Source organism: Idiotropiscis lumnitzeri, chromosome 1, assembly GCF_059441095.1.
Source record: "Idiotropiscis lumnitzeri isolate Australia: NSW breed Sydney's pygmy pipehorse chromosome 1, RoL_Ilum_1.0, whole genome shotgun sequence".
NCBI classification, from domain to species: Eukaryota; Metazoa; Chordata; class Actinopteri; order Syngnathiformes; family Syngnathidae; genus Idiotropiscis; species Idiotropiscis lumnitzeri.
This window is the reverse complement of record NC_142391.1, coordinates 42,003,041-42,024,086: the sequence shown is the minus strand read 5'-3', so window position 1 is coordinate 42,024,086 and position 21,046 is coordinate 42,003,041. Positions and strand designations below refer to the sequence as shown.

Sequence of the window (21,046 nt, the reverse complement as noted above, 5' to 3'; positions counted from 1 at the left end):
ACATAAAAAAACACTTATCTTACTTAATATCATGTAATTTAAAATTTGAGTCATTGTAACACAAACGCATTCAAATGCAGTAGTGTATCATCGTGGGTGCTTGACTGTATTTTCAGAGTAGGCAGAAAATAAACACTTTAAATTATTTTTTTTAACCACTGTACTAGCGAGTTTCTCGTGCAGTTTGAGCCAAAATGAATGTGGGAGGGGCAGTAACGGACAGTGAATGGGTCTGCGCTCGCCAATCCAGCATATAAAAGGCGGAGTAAACAGCGTTGCTCCTCATTGTCATAACATTTTGCGTATTGTTCGATCTAGTGCGCACAGAACCGTGACCACTGTATCGAACGATTCAATACAGAGACATGTATCGTTGCACTCCTAATATTTATGTATATATATATATATATATATATATATATATATATATATATATATATACATACATATATATATATATACATTCATCTGACTGCTTTGTTTATGTCAATCCAAAGTCAATAACCACGTATCTTGTGAAGGGTTCTATTTCGGCTGGCATTGGCACCTGAACAACAGTCAGAGAGTTTCGACGCAAACAGACAGCAGTCTTAAATGTTTTAAACAGCAAAAACAGTATTTATTTTTTTATATATTTGTCATAGATAACAAACTACTGCATAGGTAAATAAAGGCCAAACTGATATTCCGCATGAATAAAGATGTGAAACATAGGTTTTATTGTTGCGCATGTGACATTGGAGACGCCTGTCAGTGTGCTCTCAGGGGGGGACGATGTGACTCGGCGTAACAGCAACACACAGACACACACCACTGGACGCTATACTTTTTCACCTGTTGCTGCTGTTTTGTATGTTCTGTTATTTCCACTCACAGGAGGAGGTGAAGTTTAAGGAATTCATTGTAAGCAGGAGAGATCAAAGTGACTTACAGAAAGGTCATGACACGTGGGGCTGTCAGACCTCAGTGATTAGTGAAGGAGACAACAGTATGTGCCAGTCAGAAGTAGCAAAGTCCAAACCTGGCCGAAACAGTCCCGACCCTCTGGTGAGAGAGGCCTTCTTGATGGCCCATGACCACATACTCTATGTGATCACAGGCGGGATAGACGGAACCATGCGTCCTGCCCCAACTGCCTGCACTAAAGCGCTTCGCTACGCCGGAGATGTGCTACTTACACGCTTCCCCATCTTCTTCAGGCGCTGGCCACACGTCTTCCAGGATGTGACAGAGAATACAGCCTGTCCTACACTTATGAGGATCCTAGATGAGTACTTCTTCCCCACTGACCCCGGGGGGGCGACGCCCTGACCTGGCATGGAGTGCAGTATTGTCGGTCTATATTCTAGCAGGCCAGATGGCCCTGCATTGCCATGAGAATGACATGGCGGTGGTTATGCCTCAGCTGAAGGAGTATGTGGGTGCTTATGTGGAGAGGGTCATCTGCCCTGATATCAGAGAAAAGGGAGGATGGGTATGTATTCACAATTTGAAAACATTCTTGATCATGGAGCACATTAACAATCATATGTTGAGGTTCAATGTTTGCTCATTGACAGTTTTCATTATTTTTTTCCATAAAAAAAACAATTGCAACAGATTTCAATGAAAAATAATTTAGTAATGATTGAAGTGGAGTTCTATTTTCATTAACAGCGCAACTATGGAGGAGTGCAAATTCTGGCCGATCTAGATTTTAAGGCTTGCTGCTTATTTGCCAATTTGGCAGATAAGTCTCCGCCAAGCTGGGCGGGCTGGTATAGCAGAAGGAGTGTCTTGGAGATACGCCTCACCGAGTGACAATTGGAAGCAGGAAGTCAATCCAACCTTATGCCTGCCCTGACCACAGCCAACACCGGGTTGCGGGGTTCAATTCCGGCTGTGGCCTTTCTATGTAGCGTGTGCAGTCGGATGCCCATTTTGAGGGCGGGAGGCAGGGGGCGACAAATTAAAAAAAAAGGGTACGATTTGATTAACAAAGGCTGGAGGTGGATCCTAGTCTGCCAAAAATTGCCTCAGAAGAACAAGTCAAAAGCGCCACTCTCAACTGTTTGTGTATTAAGAGACGTGGACAGCAGTGTGCGTCCAACCGTGCCAGCATTTCCTTCTTCTGACATCATGTAACCCGCGCCTCCCACCTGCTACTGGGGCATACCATTACAAGAGGGGGGTGTCAATATCGAAATCCTTATAACACCAACTGTGCGTACTTACTTGCATTGGGCACGTCCGTGGAGAAGAAGAAAGAAGACGGATAGGAATAATAAGGAGACGAATAAACCCATAATAAGCCCATAATAAGGTAAGTGGATTTGAATACTAAATTAGCCAGCTAATGATGTTTAAATGAACCTCTGCCGCGGCGGAATCGTGCACGGACATTTCTTTGGGGCGTGGGGGGCATCGGCATATTTTATAACTAAGGCTGGAGGGTCGATGCCTGAACGCAGTGGTAGTCGGTCAAGGCCTTGAAGCCCTTCTCTGCTGGCCTAACAAAATCAAGAAATCATAATTTTTCTGATAATAATTCAAACAATTATATAATTGAAATTTATATTTATAAATTATTATTCACATTAATGTAATTATGTTGTCCAATCAGAATTCAGCTATCTTGTGTTGCTAGGCAGATTTCATAATACAGCGGCACGTTCTTTTTCGTGGAGCCTTCAGATTCTGAGCTGCGGGCGTCTCTGCTGTGTGTGTGTCAACGCCTCTCACAGTTGATTGACAGTTGCGATAGCCAATCAGATCACGAGTTGATCACAGTGAGGCCTTTTCGCTGAAGGTGGTGAACGTGGCTTGTGAATGGATACTCACTCGTGAGCAGGCAGCGCAATGTGGAATCAACACACCAGAAGTCGTAACTGGCGACTGTATGAAAATCTAAAATATGTTCTTGCTTTTTTAAAGTGGGAAAAGTGTGGATTTTATTGCAAATACTTTTCTTTCTTCCGGCAAAGACACGAGTACGTCATTACGTCATTACATGGGTGCCACCCAGTGTTCAGACTGAGTCATCACAGTTGAATGAAATGTTCGCTCAACAACATATCAAACTTGTGTTGGCAAAACTAAAATGGTCAATGGGAGATATTCCGAAATGTTACTTGAAGCCTTGCTGCATTAAATTCAACTCTTTGCATTTCAACTTGTACAGCCACATATTTTGATTGGGACTTTTTCCTGCCACTGGATATTTGAGCTTAATTGTAGTTTTTTATTGATTGTTAGTTAGTTCATATTATTCTGTGTTCTATACAAAATGTTTATTTTTATTAAAAAATTCATACATATACATATATATATATATATATATATATATATATATATATATATATCGCTAATCTGCATATACAGTGAACCCTCGCTACTTCGCGGTTCACCTTTCGCGGGTTCAGTGCTTCGCGGGTCTAAAAAATATTCGGGGGCATTGTAGTTTCGCCGAGCGGCATGACGGGGCGCTGGAGCGGTTAGACGGCCGGCGTGCGCCAAAGAAGAGCGTGGGCGAAGAGGAGAGTGGACGAAGAAGAGCACGTTCCCCTGGGTACGATTTGGGGCGACGTTTCGCGCGGTTCGGACCGTACCAGAGCTCCGGCCAGCGTGCATGGCAGTTAAGCCGAAGAGGAACGACTTCCGCCCGGGCACTAGCGGGGCGACATTTCGCTCCGTTCGGGACCGTGCGAGAGCTCCGGAGGAGACCAGCCGGCGTGCGTGGCAGTTAAGCCGAAGAGGAACACCTTCCGCCCGGGCATGAGCGGAGCGCGAGGCTGTCAGTTATGAATGAATAAATAAATAAATGAAGAATGCCACCTTTCATTTCACAGGGCACACCGGACGGCGTACCAGCAGGTAAAAGTCGAAGTAATTAAATAAATACAAAAAGAAGTAATTGAATAAATACAAAAATAATGGCTGGGGAATAAAAAAATAATAAGTTTTAATAATAATTTGTTTTTTGTTTTTTTGTTATAACATGAATTTCGCTCTCTCTCTCTCTACCCGTATATACATATATATATATATTTGTATATATATATATATATATATATATATATATTTTTTTTTTTTTTAAGCATTTTTTAAGGTGCGCCGCTACTTCGCGGATTTTCAGTTTTCGCGGGTGGTCTCGGTCCCCATTAACCGCGATAACCGAGGGTTCACTGTATACATAATGACAGCGATTGCTTTTTGTTATAGATCATAATTTTACTGATCCAGCTGACATGGTCATAGATTATCCTCCATGTGGCCCCTGAGCTAAAATGAGTTTGACACCCCTGGTCTAGATGATTTAATAGATATCGTTCATTATCCTAGCATAGGGGCATGAGAAAATAAAAATGGTACTTTAAATGTGGAATTTAAAGCGCCGACATTTGGTTAAAGTTAAATCCCCACTGCCAGTTTCTTCCACTTTTCAACAGCTAAATGCTTCCTCCATGTTTCGTCTGGACCCTGGCCTGGCCTACTTGACCTGAGTCATTGGATATGAGAGCCCACAGATGTAGTCTGGGCCTAAAACGTTTTGGGATTTGGAAATTAGTAGAGTTTCAAAATCCATTCTGTAACTGACTGTATGCCAATGTATAACATTTAAAATGTGTTCAGATCTCTTAGTCCTGATTAAAACACTACAGGCAGTTTTCCGGATGAGCTGCAGCTGTTTTGCTCTATGGAAAGTTCTGTTCAAAGGTCATTACAGTCAATATAGTCGACTGGAGATGAATTCCTTCTGGACTTTGCAGGAGACAACTTTGAATTCTGTTGAAGTTTTTGAGTTGGTAAAAAGATGCATTGGTGACAGCTGTGAGGTGGCTCTAGAAAGTCTCACCTGAGTCTATTTGCACTCCAAGGTTACGAGCTTGGTCAGTGGTTTTAAGAGCCTGAGTCTTGAGATGTTTACTAATGCTAACCCTCTTCACTGCCAAACTGAAGGACTTCTATTATGTCTTCATTTAATTGTAGAAAATTCTCTCCCACCAAGTAGTCACCTGGTGACACACAAAAAATAAAATTCTGCCTGTATACTCACAATTTTGTCTATCGACGTCAAAACGTTTAGGGATTGTCCACAATTCAAAACTTGCCTTAATGCTACGCTTGTTTTCTGCCAGGATGGTTTTGTGACGCGCTTTGGAGAGAAACGCACCTGGAAGGTCAACTGGAGGAAGTGTGCAGCTGGACCCTGCTGGCTTTAGTCTCTTAGCCATGTGAAAAGTTTTAGCCAACATTGCCACCTACTGACCACCCCCAGAATTACGATATTGCAAGAGTGCTTCGCTGTACTGTGAAGCGTTATATTGAATTTTAGAGTCAGGTCGAACCACCGTCAGAAGGTCTCTACTTTGTTTGCTCTACCATCAGTGTCAATCCATGTCACTTGTACAGTGCCTTTCTACCTTAGGTACTCATTTCCACTGTTTTATACTGATGTGGGTTCAGCATCTTGCTCAAGAATACTTCGACATCGTCATGAGTGGGTATTGAACACACGACATGTTGGTTGGGAGACACACTCTTCTACTCAGTCATGCCACCGCCAATCTGTGAGATTACTTACCAATTGTGTATTAACAATAAATGTACTTGATCCAAGAATATTTCACACAGTATATTGATTGAAAAACACTTTTGAGGAAATCGATTGTTTTAATGTTAAAGCTTAAAAATTTGTAGCCACAATCTGCACAGTGAGCTTTGGTTTCAAACTCAGACAATCAAAAATGAACACACACACACAAAACTTTGGATTTGACTTGAGAGCAGTTGCTGGAAGACTTGAAATAAACTGCTTGTGAGAAACAAAAAATAAGATGAATCAAGTTAAGCCATATCTTCATCTTCATCCTCACCAAATTCTCCCTCATCCTCCGCAGTAGCATCCTGATACTGCTGATACTCTGACACGAGGTCATTCATGTTGCTCTCTGCCTCCGTGAACTCCATCTCATCCATGCCCTCGCCTGTGTACCAGTGAAGGAAAGCTTTGCGCCTGAACATAGCGGTAAATTGCTCAGAGATGCGCTTGAACAACTCTTGGATGGCTGTGCTGTTGCCAATGAAGGTGGCGGCCATCTTGAGGCCCCGAGGAGGAATGTCACACACTGCGGTCTTGACGTTGTTGGGGATCCATTCAACAAAGTAGCTGCTGTTCTTGTTCTGCACATTCAGCATTTGCTCATCCACCTCCTTCATGGACATGCGGCCACGGAAGATGGCAGCCACGGTCAGGTAGCGACCTTGGCGTGGGTCGCAGGCGGCCATCATGTTTTTGGCATCAAACATCTGCTGGGTGAGCTCAGGTACAGTGAGGGACCTGTATTGCTGGCTGCCTCTGCTTGTGAGGGGGGCAAAGCCTGGCATGAAGAAGTGCAGACGGGGGAAGGGCACCATGTTGACAGCCAGTTTGCGTAAGTCAGCGTTGAGCTGTCCGGGGAACCTGAGGCAGGTGGTGACGCCGCTCATGGTGGCTGAGACCAGGTGGTTGAGGTCACCGTAGGAGGGAGTGGTGAGCTTGAGGGTGCGGAAGCAGATATCATAAAGCGCCTCATTATCGATGCAGTAGGTCTCGTCTGTGTTCTCTACGAGCTGGTGGACTGACAGCGTTGCGTTGTAGGGCTCAACAACTGTGTCGGATACTTTCGGAGAAGGCACCACGCTGAACGTGTTCATGATGCGGTCTGGGTACTCTTCACGGATTTTGCTGATGAGCAGAGTGCCCATTCCGGAGCCAGTACCGCCACCCAGAGAATGCGTGAGCTGGAATCCCTGGAGGCAGTCACAGCTCTCAGCCTCCTTCCTTACTACATCTAAGACAGAGTCCACCAGCTCTGCACCCTCTGTGTAATGACCCTTAGCCCAGTTGTTACCAGCACCACTCTGGCCTGCAGGAAACATCAAGATTGAGCTACACAACACTTAAGTTATCTTGCAGGAGAGAATCTTGACGAATACAGAGAAAATTAAACTGCCTAATACTGTAATACCCCGGTTATCGCGGTTAATGGGGACCGAGACCACCCGCGAAAACTGAAAATCCGCGAAGTAGCGGCGCCCCTTTAAAAATGCTTAAAAAAACCTATACAGGTATACAGTATACCCCCCTGTATACAGTACACCATATAGAATACGGGTAGAGAGAGAGAGAGAGAGAGTTAAATTCATGTTATAACAAAAAAAAAAAAATTATTATTAAAACTTCTTTTTTTATTCCCCAGCCATTATTTTTGTATTTATTCAATTACTTCTTTTTGTATTTATTTAATTACTTTGACTTTTACCTGCTGGTACGCCGTCCGGTGTGCCCTGTGAAATGAAAGGTGGCATTCTTCATTTATTTATTTATTCATTCATAACTGACAGCCTCGCGCTCCGCTCGTGCCCGGGCGGAAGAGGTGCACCTCTTCGGCTTAACTGCCACGCACACCGGCCGGAGCTCTGGTACGGTCGGTCTGAACCGCGCGAAACGTCGCCCCCGATCGTGCCCGGGGGAACGTGCTCTTCTTCGTGCACACCGTCTAACCGCTCCAGCGCCGCGTCGTGCCGCTCGGCGAAACTACAATGCCCCCGCGGAGCGGAGCGAATGGAGAGCCCCGATCGTGCCCGGGCAAAAAAGTTTTTAATTTTTGAATATTTTTTAGACCCGCGAAGCACTGAACCCGCGAAAGGTGAACCGCGAAGTAGCGAGGTATTACAGTATTCAATTTTTATCTCAAGAAAAAAATCTCCCTCAAAACTACTCACCAAAGACAAAGTTGTCTGGTCTGAAGACCTGACCAAACGGTCCAGACCGCACAGAGTCCATTGTGCCTGGCTCCAGATCAACCATTACAGCACGTGGAACATATTTTCCACCTTTGAGAGCAGTGAGGTATATCAATTATTACCACAAGATATTTCAGGTATATTGTATCTTACCTGAAGCTTCATTGTAGTAGACATTGATCCTATCCAACTGCAGGTCACTGTCACCATGGTATGTGCCAGTTGGGTCAATGCCATGCTCATCACTGATCACCTCCCAAAACTAAAGCCAAAGCATAAACTGTTAAACTGTTGCAACACATCAATGTTTTAATATAGTCCTATGGCATGGAGACAACCACTCATCTATCTGTGATTAATTCCATTTGTTACCTTTAACACAACATGACGATGCCTTAGTTATGGAGGACTGAAAGTGCAAAAATGAACTAAATCAATGTGAATACAATAAATGTAATTCTTTGAAATTGTCATTAATATTCATTCATTCATTCATTATATATGGAATTTAAAAAATCGGATAAACAAATAAATGCGCCATGAAATAGGGGTCATGAATCAAATCTTTTTTTATCAATTAAATATGAAATTAATTAATTAAATTACCAATGATAATATCTAAAAATGAAATTATTTCTGTATTTAATTTAAATTATTTCATGGTCGCGCGTTTCAGTGTTAAATGCATTCATTTTATCCGTCAAACGTGTCTCGTTTGGTGGGCAGGTCCTTCCGAACACCTGACTGGTTGGGCTGCTCAAGTCAAGGCAACTCAATTCCAGAATAATGGAATGATGCCAACCGAGTGTCTCGTGAAAATATTCCGATACACTGAGTGACGCTATTCACCTCTGCAATAGTTTGAATACTCAAGCAAAACAATTAAATGCCAGCCTCGACCGATCAATCAAGGTATAGCTAATGAAAGTCATCATCATAGCCGCCGTTTTTGCAACCACTTCGGGCCAACGCAATGGCTTTTAGGCTTCTTTATAGACAGGATTTATAGACACAAGATTATCCAAGATCTGAGTTCGTCAGTGTTTAGCCACGCCCTCTAACTTTGATGGGCGATTTGAAAGATAAAATAAACCCATGAAAAACTGCAACGCGGGAACATGAAATAATTAAAATAAGAAATAATTACAGAAATAAATGTATAGAATTTTTACATATGATTGGTAATTTAATAATGACACAAGTATTTATGTAATTGCATATTTCATAAATCAAAAATTGTATTCATGAATGGTAAATCTTGTATAGCGCTTATGATAATTAACTAACAATTTTAATTAAATATTTCATGGAGTATTTATTTAATTTCGGCACTTTCAGCCCTCCATACTTAGTTTCACATAAAATGGAACCAAACTAAAGTGCATATAAAGAAAATAAAAAAATGGGCAGCGCTGTTGCTTTATCTTCAAAATGACGATACAAAGTCTGTATATTTTCTCAAAACATGTTTCCGGTAACAAAACAAATTATGCAACATTTGACAATATTTCAAGGTGTACTATCCTTTATGAGAAAAGTTCATGGGACACTTTCTAGAAACACATCAGAGCCGTCAAATGCAACAGCATGTCTAATGCTATGCGCTGCGCCATATGATTTGACAAAGGCCAGCTTCCAAAGTTGAAACAAATACAAGTTACAAGTTTGTCTACATTAATTAGGCAATTTTCAGCCTTCAAACAAACATGTTGAGACGAATCAGCATTAATCCAATGTTCCCCTACACTCGAAGTAAGCGTTTCAATATGAAATATGGACAACACAAATAGTTGGAGGATGCGCTCGCTTTCAGAGTGTGAACAACTATCGTGACTGTTCGACTTTCGAGGTATTTAAATTAAACCAAGATTTATGATAGAAAAGACCTGCGTGGAGCCATGGACAATCATTCCCGTCTTTCAGAAGGCTCCGGGGGGAATCGAACACCAAATATCTCAAACCAGTAACACACTTGGACAACAGAAACAGGTATTGACTAACCTTAGCACCAATCTGGTTTCCACACTGACCAGCCTGAAGATGCACAATTTCTCTCATTTTTCTAGCGTGTCGAAGTAGAAGTTCCAAGCGATTCTAAACACCGGCGTACAAGCCTTGTTGATATCTACATGTGAGTGTGTGCGCGCATGTGGCGCGAGCGCCCGCAAGAAGTACACGCCCCTTGACTATTTTCTCCAAACTACTCAGTGATTGGTTGACTGACATAAACAGATACATTGAACAAAGAGCATAAAGCAATAGCTTTAACCGCCTTGTTGTTTTGGCAGTTGAATGCGGTACTTTTGTTTTCTCCAAAATTAAGAAAAGAGGTTTTGAATGACAAATTTCGATTTGTGGGTTCTCTTTACAGGGTGCTAATATGTGCTTTGGCGGTGGTGGGTCCACAAAGTTCCCATCATGATTTCAAAGCGGACACTTGTAGGCTGTAGTTGGTTAACACAGAAGCGTGTTTATGCTTCACTCTGATCTACAAAATAGAATTTAAATAGCCAATAATGAACGGTTACATGAAACAACCACAAAAAAACAATAGTAGTCAAGTTGTGCATCAGCAATGGTTGAACTTTATATTAGGTAACTGTTAAATGGAAAGACTGACAAATAATGAAATATAAACCGGCACATTGGATAAACTGTCATTCAACTCATCAAGTTTAGATGCATCTCTATTTCCCAACTGTTGGTTTTGTGGGCTATTCCCACATTTTCCCCCAATACCTAAAATTAAAATGAGCAACAACTCTAGCTCTTTTTTTACAAGACACTATTCGGAGAATATCGCCTCACTTAAAACACTAAAAAGAAACATATATTTACCATTTAGTACTATGTTTACATGAATAAAAAAATGGATGCACTTCACAGCTACACAAAAGACAGCTCAAATCCAAACTACGAGTTTCAGCCATCTTGAAATGACCAATTATTCAAAAATGCTCCCCTTAATCATCCCCTTGCGCTCGCTCAGAGTCAGGGCGGGCGAGTAGGAATGTTGGTCTAGCACGGTGATTTTATTTGAGCATGTTGCGTATGTCAAGATGACCGACATATCACATCACACCACACACAGAACAATGTCTGTCATAGTACTAAGACTGGCCTATGAGTGTCGTAATGGTGCCACACGATACACAGGCCTCCGGAAAAAATAAAGAAAACTTGAATTAGTAGTAGAAATAGAAGCTAATCTGGTAAACACACTGCGGTTGCAAACTCTACTTGTCATTTCCATTGTGGCGATTGTCTTTGGAGACGTGTTATACAATCACTCAGCACAAGCAGTTGCTCTTCTATTTGTGTCCGGTACGAGTGCGAGCTTCAGGTTGGTTCCCAAGCATTTACATTTGACTGGATTCTGAGCAGATCAAAATGTAGAAATTACTCTTAACACAGCCCGCACCACTGGATTATAGGTCAGGATAATCTTTTAGAGACATTTGATCATCAAGCCATTGGAGCCTTTCATTTCCAGGATGGGAAAATGCTTAGATTTGGACGAATTGTCAGTATGTGCTTACATTGCGACTTCATAGAGGGGAATTCATCCCAAAAATGTTTTTAACAAGAATATATTCTATGCAGCCCCTCTAGCCAAAACACTTTGATTTAATATTGTGTTTGTGGTAAGCAAATGAGGTAAGCAGTAAAATCAAAATCAAACAATTAGTGAGGTATAATGTTTGTTGTTTCATTCCATCAAAGAGTTATTTTTTGGGTGGTTGTAATCGTTTTATTCTGTCTAATATATATATATTCCTAAATTCTATTAGTATGTTGTTTTGCAAAATGGACACTGGGTGGCAGCACTGACTTGTAGCGCCACAGAGACTAAGCGACGTACTGCGGAAGTGACGCTCATTATCCAAATTGATGGAGAAAAGAAACAGGTGCCCGATTTCTGTGCATTATTTCTCATATTCACAGCGTACTCCACGACAAAGGATTATTTATATATCTGACAGCGATGACCTGGCCTACACATGACTAAGTCACATGAACTCACTTTTCACACAAAAACGTTATACATCCATCCATCCATCATCTATACCGCTTCTCCTCACTAGGGTCGCGGGGGGAGCTGGAGCCTATCCCAGCTATCTTCGGGCAGTGGGCGGGGGACACCCTGAACTGGTTGCCAGCCAATTGCAGGGCACACAGAGACGAACAACCATCCGCGCTCACACTCATACCTAGGGGCAATTTAGAGTGTTCAATCGGCCTGCCATGCATGTTTTTGGAATGTGTGAGGAAACCGGAGTACCCGGAGGAAACCCACACAAGCAAGGGGAGAACATGCAAACTCCACACAGGATGGCCGGAGTCGGGATCAAACCCACGCCCGATGCTGTCTCTCACTGTGAGGCCATCGTGCTAACCAGTCGGCCACCGTGCCGCCAAACATTATACAAAGTACGCAAATTAGTATCCATAGTAACGATTAATGTACTAGAACTTTGTAGTATTTACAGTGACAAAACAAAAACAATTCTGAAACTCGATCAAGTCATGGGGGAATGGACAATACGCCCCTCAGGGTTGAAGCATATTATTTCGTAGAAAACACTTATAAGTGCGCGATTCAGGTGAGGATCCATGTATGCAGAAATGAAAGCCTCTCAAATAATAAGCTTCGCGGTTTGCATCGCCATTCTGAGTATATTACGGCACTAACGGCAGTGTCGTGAATTGTTCCTGCTGTAGTGTGACCTGTTTTAAGTACATCATGTTTTATTTTGAAAGGCTTAAAAGAAAGTGACTCTGGGTGTGATGCGTACTTTATGAGATTGGAACGGAGAAAAATAAATGCGTTCGAGTTGCCCCAAACGTGTCACCTGTATGCCTCCGCCCAATATCACGACACCCTCCAAACTTTCATTTTAGTTCATTCTTTAATTTTATTGTCATCTACCAACGACACTCACACCGGCACTTAAATTGACATCTGAAATAAACACGTTGTCAAATGACACAAAGACGTATTTTTGGCTCAAATGGAACCCCATACATACCTGTTTAACGTTTGGCAGTTCAATCTTGAACGAAACCATGTGATTTTTTTTCTCATCAGTGGCTAAATTCTGTCATTTTCACAGCATGATTTTGTTTTCTTTATAATGAAGTACAACCAGCAACACTTCCAGCCAACATGTCCAACTGGGCCCCAAATGGGGCAAATGCGGGATTCCTGGGTACCAAGTGGGAATGGGCTAGAAGTGGGCAATGGTACAGGGTTCCATGTGGGCGACATCTGGGATTTGTGGGGATGGGCTTAAACTGGGCAAATGTTGTGGGTACAATACGGGTTGTGTATGGGCTAAGTGGACATGGGTTAGAACTGGTAACCATTTATAGGTCCTGTTTGGGTTATGTGTGGGCTAAGTGGGCATGAGTTAGAACTGGTCAACCATGTCAGGGTCTCTCATTGGCTGTCTATGGGCCAAGTGGGCATGGGTTAGAACTGGTAACCATTTATTGGTCCTGTTTGGGTTATGTGTGGGCTAAGTGGGCATGGGTTAGAGCTAGTCAATCATGTCTGGGTCCTATTTGGGTTATGTGTGAGCTGGTCAACCATGTGAGGGTGTCATATGGGATGTATATGGGCCAAGTGGGCATGGGTTAGAACTGGTAACCATGTGAGAGTCTCATTTGGGTTATGTGTGGGCTAAGTGGGCATGGGTTAGAGCTGGTCAACCATGTCTGGGTCCTATTTGGGTTTTGTGTGGGCTAAGTGGGCATGGGTTAGAACTGGTCAACCATGTCTGGGTCTTATTTGGGTTATGTGTGGGCTAAGTGGGCATGGGTTAGAGCTAGTCAATCATGTCTGGGTCCAATTTGGGTTATGTGTGGGCTAAGTGGGCATGGGTTAGAAGTGGTCAACCATGTCTGGGTCCTATTTGGGTTATGTGTGGGCTAAGTGGGCATGGGTTAGAACTGGTAAACCATGTCTGGGTCCTATTTGGGTTATGTGTGGGCTAAGTGGGCATGGGTTAGAACTGGTCAACCATGTCTGGGTCTTATTTGGGTTATGTGTGGGCTAAGTGGACATGGGTTAGAAGTGGTCACCATTTATTGGTCCTGTTTGGGTTATGTGTGGGCTAAGTGAGCATAGGTTTGAGCTGGTCAACCATGTCTGGGTCCTGTATGGGTTATATATAGATGGGCTAAGCGGGCATGGGTTGTTCTGGAGCCTTTTTTATATTTAATGCACGCTATGCTAATAGTAACCACCCGAAGACTATTCTCAGTTGAACTATTCAATGGATGCCAGAACGATAGAGACATGGCCATGGAGCCATTCTTGCGAGATTGCAAAAGGATTGAAATAAGTGTAGGATTTTTGAGGACCAGAAGTCAGCTTTTATTAGGTTTGACATTGATTTAATTTATGGAACAATGTAAATTCTGGTCGGGTTGTTGTTGGACTTTTCAAACAGAATTTTTCAGCTTTTGACAAAGGGACGGCGGGTGTTTTTATTTTCTGGGACTCTTTAGAACAAGCAGCACGGTGGCGGACTGGTTAGCACGTCCGCATCACAGGATAGAAGTGCAAGGTTCTCCCTGTACCTGCTAGGGTTTTCGCCGGTTTCCTCCCACTTTCCAAAAACATCCATTGTTAAAAAGGTCAGGTTGTTTTGTAGTATGCCGTTGTAGCACCCTCTGGTGGCTCGCCTGTTCATACAATTGAATTTTAGATGGGCATGTTTTTAGCCACCTATTTTAGGACCCACGAAAGGTAACAGACAAGGGATGTACAGTCATTCTCTCCGAAGCCATCCAACCACAAGGTGTGCGTGCATTAGCATGTAAGTGACTCAACATAAAATATAATTTTTTGTGGGAACGCGATTTGTTTGTGGGCATTTCAGCTAATGTTGCTTGTGCTGTTTTGTTGATTTGTTATGGTTATGACTACGGCAATTAATGTTGTGTCGATGAGGCTTTCCATTGTATCCGCTCATGTTTTCTTTTTATTTGCTCTACAGAAACCACACACACAAACACATCCATATCGAAACAAATTAAAGATTACATGGACCAAACTGGTTTGATTATTCCTCATCTGGACAATATTGTGTTCTAACTGGACATACTGCAGCGGTTATCAACTCCTGAAAATCAGTCCTACAAGCAAATATTTTACATGGTCCTTCGAGCCGGATTCGATAATTACTGCAGACAACGATGTCCTCTCAGGAAGAAGTACAAACCAGACCTAAACGTTTAACTCACCCTCCACACTACTTAAAAGACTATGATGTTACAACTGAACATCACGAGAATGACTCTGAACATACTCAACTAATGGAATCTGTAAATGAACAAGAATTTTCTGAAGACAGTCCAGCGGAAGAGACCATAATCTCCTGTTTGACATACGATCAGTCAATACAACCACCAAATAATCAAGAAGCAGTACAAATGAGTGGTGAAAACAATCTTAGAAAAAAGGAGTCATCACGCCAATGTCGTAGTGAGTCTTCAAGTCCACGTCAGCATCGTCGTGAGTCCACAAGTCCACATCAGCATCGTCGTGAGTCCACAAGTCCACGTCAGCATCGTCGTGAGTCTTCAAGTCCACATCAGCATCGTTGTGAGTCCACAAGTCCACGTCAGCATCGTCGTGAGTCTCCAAGTCCACGCCGTCGTGAGTCCTCAAGTCCACGTCAGCATCGCCGTGAGTCTCCAAGTCCACGTCAGCATCGTCGTGAGTCTTCAAGTCCACATCAGCATCGTTGTGAGTCCACAAGTCCACGTCAGCATCGTCGTGAGTCTTCAAGTCCACGTCAGCATCGTCGTGAGTCTACAAGTCCACGTCAGCATCGTCGTGAGTCTTCAAGTCCACATCAGCATCGTTGTGAGTCCACAAGTCCACATCAGCATCGTTGTGAGTCCACAAGTCCACGTCAGCATCGTCGTGAGTCTCCAAGTCCACGTCGTCGTAAGTCTTCAAGTCCACGTCAGCATCGTCGTGAGTCTCCAAGTACACGCCGTTGTGAGTCCTCAAGTCCACGTCAGCATCGCCGTGAGTCTCCAAGTCCACATCAGCATCGTTGTGAGTCCACAAGTCCACGTCAGCATCGTCGTGAGTCTTCAAGTCCACGTCAGCATCGTCGTGAGTCTCCAAGTCCACGTCGTCGTAAGTCTTCAAGTCCACGTCATCGTCCTCATCCACACCGTCGTGAACCTCCAAGTCCACGTCATCTTCATCAGCAACACCGTCGTGAGTCTTCAAGTCCACGCCAACGCCGTCGTGAGTCTTCAAGTCCACGTCATCGTCCTCATCCACACCGTCGTGAACCTCCAAGTCCACGTCATCGTCATCAGCAACACCGCCGTGAGTCTTCAAGTCCACGCCAACGCCGTCGTGAGTCTTCAAGCCCACATCATCATCGTCATCGTCATCGTGAGTCTTCAAGTGCACAACAGCACCGTCGTGACTCTCCAAGTCCACGCCAACGTCGGTGTAAGTCTCCAAGCCCACGTCACCGTGCTCATCAACACCGTCGCGAGTCCCCACGTCCACGTCAGCATCGTCGTGAGTCTCCGTGTCGACGCCGTTGTGAGTCTCCAAGTCCACGCCGTCGTGAGTCTCCGCGTCCACGCCTTCGTGAGTCTCCAAGTCCATGTCGTCGTGAGTCTCCAAGTCCACGCCGTCGTGAGTCTCCAAGTCCACGTCGTCGTCCTCATCAACCTCGTTGTGAGTCTTCAAGTCCACGTCAGCACCGTCGTCCACATCATCGTCGTTGCGAGCCTCCAAGTCCGCGCAGCCACCGTCGTGAGTCTTCAAGTCCACATCAGCATCGTTGTGAGTCCACAAGTCCACGTCAGCATCGTCGTGAGTCTTCAAGTCCACGTCAGCATCTTCGTGAGTCTGCAAGTCCTCACTATCACCGTCGTGAACTTTCAATTTCACACAATTGCCAGCGTGACCATGAGTCTCAGAATCTACGTGAATGCCGTCATGAACTCACCCAGCAGCGTAATAGACAGTATTATTCTCACCACCAGCATCACTATGAGTCAGGCGATCAAAGACGAATCATGTACACCTACATTGATTCAAGCTACAACCCACAAAGTGATAGTCCAGAGAACAGATATGACCCCCCTAGATACAATACACGCCAACGTACATTTTCACCACCTCGTGGTGAACCAACATATCGAGGGCCAACTCCTACTATTCCCCATTTTGTAAATGAAGACCCACGAGAGTTCACACGTCTTAGGGTCGCACTCGATAATCTCCTGCCACGGGATGCGACAGAACAATTTAAATACCATATTTTACTAGATCATCTCAGGCTAGAGGAGGCACTACTTATAGCCGATTCGTACTGTAGCAGTCGTTATCCATACAGTGACACTATGGATGCTCTTAATGAACAATACAGTCAGCCCCATCAGTTAGCACTGAAGCGTATCGCCCAGCTTATGGACGAACCGAACATCAAGAGCGGTGACATAAAATCATTCCGAAAGTTTGCTCTAAAGGTTCGGGCCCTAGTAGGAATGCTGGACCAGTTGGGCGACATAGGCCAAACGGAGCTAAAATGTGGATCACATGTCACCCGAGTATTAACTAAGTTGCCGCATCATCTCAGAGCAGACTTCAAGAGACATATTAACCCTCTTAGAACCCCCATCCCTACCTTAGTACACTATTTTACATCCATGGTAGGTTGATTGGACACTGGTCCAAGGTCTGAGTGTGAGAGCGGATGTGTCTGTGTGCCCAGCGATTGGCTGGCAACCAGTTCAGGGTGTACCCTGTCTACTGCCCGAAGACAGCTGGGGTAGGCTCCAGTACGCCGGGGACCCTTGTGAGGACAAAGAAGCAGTACAGAGGATTGATTGATTTATTAACGGATGAAATAAATATTCATGTATTTATCTATGCTAAATGTAACTAGGCTGGATGTTATATTTTGTGAATTTACATGTACCCCCAACTGTGACTTAATAACCCTTAAGGGACAAGATAACATTTTATAATACTGTAATACGCTACTTTGCGGTTCACCTTTCGCAGGTTCAGTGCTTCGCGGGTCTAAAAATAAATATTCAAAAATTAAAAATATCAAAAAATATTAAATATATTATCTATAGCCACTACGCCGCCTCCGGCAGCTTCTCCTGCATCGTCTGTGTCAAACTCGCTTGTAGCGAGGTGAAGGAGGAGGACCCAAAATGCACGGAAGCCAGGCAAGGGTAACTTAAAAGGAATTTAATGAGGGAACTTAACAGGGTAAACCAGGTGCTGGGAGAAAACAAACTGACGTGACAAAGTGCAAAATAACGAAGAGGAACTAAACGTGACTAAACAGAACAAAATGACAAGGAAAACAGGGACAGTGACAAATAACTTATGCGCGTGAACGAGAACGAGAAGGAGAACGAGAACGATATCAGGACTCGGCCATGACAGTCAGGAAAAGGAAGCAGAGGGAGCAATGTTCCGACGCCAAGCAGTCGGTCATGAGCGCTTAAGTAGTCCTGGTAATTATGAAGTCAATGTGAAACAGCTGCGTGACTGACGAGGAACCGGTGTGTGGATGGTGGGCGCGTCTCTCCAGCCATGATGACACGGGACGGTGTATAATAATCACACGAGACACGGCGAGTACTTGTTAACACACTGTTTAGTCATTCCCCGGAAGTCCCTTCCACCCCACACTTCAATACAAAGCATTATGGGACATGTAGTCCTAAATACCTATTACTACACCTCCTCCTTTTAGTTGAACGTAATCCTACAAGTAAACAGGCATAATTTGCATAACCATTAAAGTAATGTAAACATTTTCTTTCTGTTCTAAACATTGACAGAAACACCATATTATTTTCTTCTTGTTATTCTTCTGAACAGCATTTTAAACTACTTGCTTTCCATTTAAATGAACAATCAGCATCATTCACAAATCCAATCTATCACGAGGCCTCACGACACGACCGAACCTCGTAATAGTCCCTGTAGGTCGAAGGTGACTTCGGTTTCTCCTGAGAATCCCCCTGTCAGTCTCTACCATGTAGGATCTGGGAGTGTTGGCAGGTCCAAGTACTTCGCCTGAAGATGCTTCCGATGTACTCCAAACTTTCTGTCCCGTTGTTAGTTGTGAGAGTGGTCGTGTCCGGTGTCTCCGATTGTAGTGTTTTTCCTGCTCACGCCTCCGCTCTTCCTCCTTCTTCCGAAAAGCCAGCCAGTCCGGCCACTTGGGATCCAGCTTGGTAGTAAATTGAGGCAAGGTCGTGCGCAGGTTTCTTCCCATTAACAGCTGAGCAGGCGAGAACCCGTGTTCCAGAGGGGTGGCCCTGTATGCCAGCAGCGCCCTGTGAAGATCCATATCTTTTTTCCACAGCTCCTTGACTGTGCGGACTGCACGTTCGGCCTCTCCATTGGCCTGGGGGTAATGGGGGCTGCTCGTGACATGGGTGAACTGGAACTCTTTCGCGAACTCTTTAAACTGCTCAGATGAAAACTGTGGTCCGTTATCCGATATCACCGTCTCTGGAGTTCCGTGTCGAGCAAAGGCCTCCTTGACAGCCTTGATAGTGACATCTGCGGTCATATGTTTGAGTTGTGCAACTTCAATGTACCTCGAGAAAAAGTCAACAATCAAAATATAATGCTTCTTTGACCATTCGAACAGATCCATTCCAACCTTCTGCCACGGGCGGTCCGGAAGTGGAGTGGTTAACAATGGTTCCCGGTTCTGTATTCTGTATTTTCTGCATGTATCACAATCACCCACCACTTTGTCTATCTGTACCGAGATGCCGGGCCACCATACAGATTCCTTGGCTCTTGCTCTGCATTTGGAAATTCCTTGATGGCCTACATGCAGACGTTGCAGAATGTCCGCTCTCAAAAGTGGTGGGATCCAAAGTCTTTCTCCTTTCATGAGAAGACTGCGACACACATTTAAGTCCATCCTGTGTTGCCAGTACACTTTCAGCTCTGGGTCTAGCTTGCATTTCTCTGGCCAACCGACACCGCAATAGTCCCTTATTTTCCGGCACAGCTCATCTTTTTCCTGTGCGGACCTTATCTCTTCCAGCCTTTTGTCCGTAGCTGGAAGACAGCTAACAAGAGTGTCCACGAAAACCTCCACGTCCTTTTCCAACTGTAGATCTCCTGCAGAGGGCGGACCTCCAACTGGAGCGCGTGACAGCGCGTCAGCTGTGACTAGGGTTTTTCCCGGAACATGGATGATCTTGAAAGTAAAGCGCAGCAATCTAAGCCTGAATCGTAAGATGCGCGGTGGAAGGTCATCCAATCCTCTTGTGCTCAAAAGAGGGACCAGGGGTTTGTGGTCTGTTACCAGAGTGAATTGTAGCCCCATAAGATAAGATGAAAGTCTTTCACACGCCCACGTGACAGCAAGCGCTTCTTTTTCAATCTGCGCATAGCGCCTCTCAGTGTCTGTTAGTCCTCTTGAAATGTATGTCACTGGACGCCATGTGTCGTCTGACTGTTTTTGTGTGAGTACAGCTCCAATACCAAAAGGTGATGCATCTGCAGCAACTCTTGTTTCTGCTGTATTGGAGTACTGAGCGAGCACCTCAGGAGAGCTTAGAATCTCCTTAAGCTTCTGGAACGCCGTTTCCTGTGGCTCAGCCCAAATCCATTCATTTCTCCCCTTTTGCAGCTCCTTAAGCGGTGTAGTTGTGGTAGCCAACTGTGGCATGAACTTGGCGAGGTAGTTTGCCATGCCCATGAGACGTCGCACATCTTCCACACATTTTGGCTGTGGGAGCTGCTGGATAGCCTTCACCTTTTGCGGGTCAGCCTCGATGCCTCTATGTGAAACCTTGTGTCCAACAAACAAGATCTCGCTTTTAGCGAACTCACACTTCTCATTAAGAGTGAGGCCCTCCTTCTGGAAGGTTTGGAGCACACGATGCAATCTCTGGTCATGCTCTTGCCTATCTCTGCCATATACAAGCACATCATCAGCATGACAGATTACTCCATCCAACTCTTCCAGCATCTGCGACATCCTCCTTTGGAAATGCTCTGGTGCCGATGCTATGCCAAAAGGAAGGCGGTTAAAATGGTACCTCCCAAACGGCGTGATGAAAGTTGTGAGTGGCCGTGACTCCAAAGCGAGCGGGACTTGCCAAAATCCAGAGCGAGCATCCAACTTTGTAAACACTCTGGCATCTTTCATCATAGCAAGAGACTGATCCACTGCAGGAAGAATATGCCGTTCTCTTTTCACAAAGTTATTCAGGGGGGTAAGATCCACGCATATTC

General features: G+C 44.3%; 2 protein-coding genes across 3 annotated transcripts; one reads left to right on the top strand and one right to left on the bottom strand.

Annotated features, from left to right (window-relative positions):
• Positions 1-990: 990 nt before the first annotated feature.
• On the top strand, positions 991-5,209 carry bcl2l16 (BCL2 like 16). Its single transcript, XM_088307594.1, is given in 4 exon segments — positions 991-1,299; positions 1,301-1,474; positions 5,118-5,145; positions 5,148-5,209. Coding segments are annotated over 4 exon segments (573 nt in total).
• Positions 5,210-5,675: 466 nt separating this feature from the next.
• Positions 5,676-9,861, bottom strand: LOC148344675 (tubulin beta-1 chain-like). Of its 2 annotated transcripts, XM_088301528.1 has the most exons (4): positions 9,769-9,861; positions 7,921-8,029; positions 7,747-7,857; positions 5,690-6,887 (listed from the first exon to the last, which is right to left on the bottom strand). In XM_088301528.1, exons 1-4 carry the CDS (start codon positions 9,823-9,825, stop codon positions 5,827-5,829), a joined length of 1,338 nt encoding a protein of 445 aa, XP_088157654.1. In that variant the 5' UTR covers positions 9,826-9,861; the 3' UTR covers positions 5,690-5,826. The 2 variants fall into 2 exon arrangements, with proteins under 2 accessions (XP_088157662.1, XP_088157654.1); XM_088301536.1 differs by lacking the exons at positions 7,747-7,857; positions 9,769-9,861 and having other exon boundaries at positions 5,676-6,771; positions 7,921-7,977.
• Positions 9,862-21,046: the final 11,185 nt, after the last annotated feature.

Excerpts from the sequence above, each read along its gene's own strand:
- LOC148344675 (XM_088301528.1), bottom strand. The coding sequence starts at position 9,825 with ATGAGAGAAATTGTGCATCTTCAGGCTGGTCAGTGTGGAAACCAGATT. Across the intron at positions 8,030-9,768 it reads GAAACCAGATTGGTGCTAAG|TTTTGGGAGGTGATCAGTGA; the intron begins GTTAGTCAATAC and ends CTTTGGCTTTAG. Across the intron at positions 7,858-7,920 it reads CTACTACAATGAAGCTTCAG|GTGGAAAATATGTTCCACGT; the intron begins GTAAGATACAAT and ends CTGCTCTCAAAG.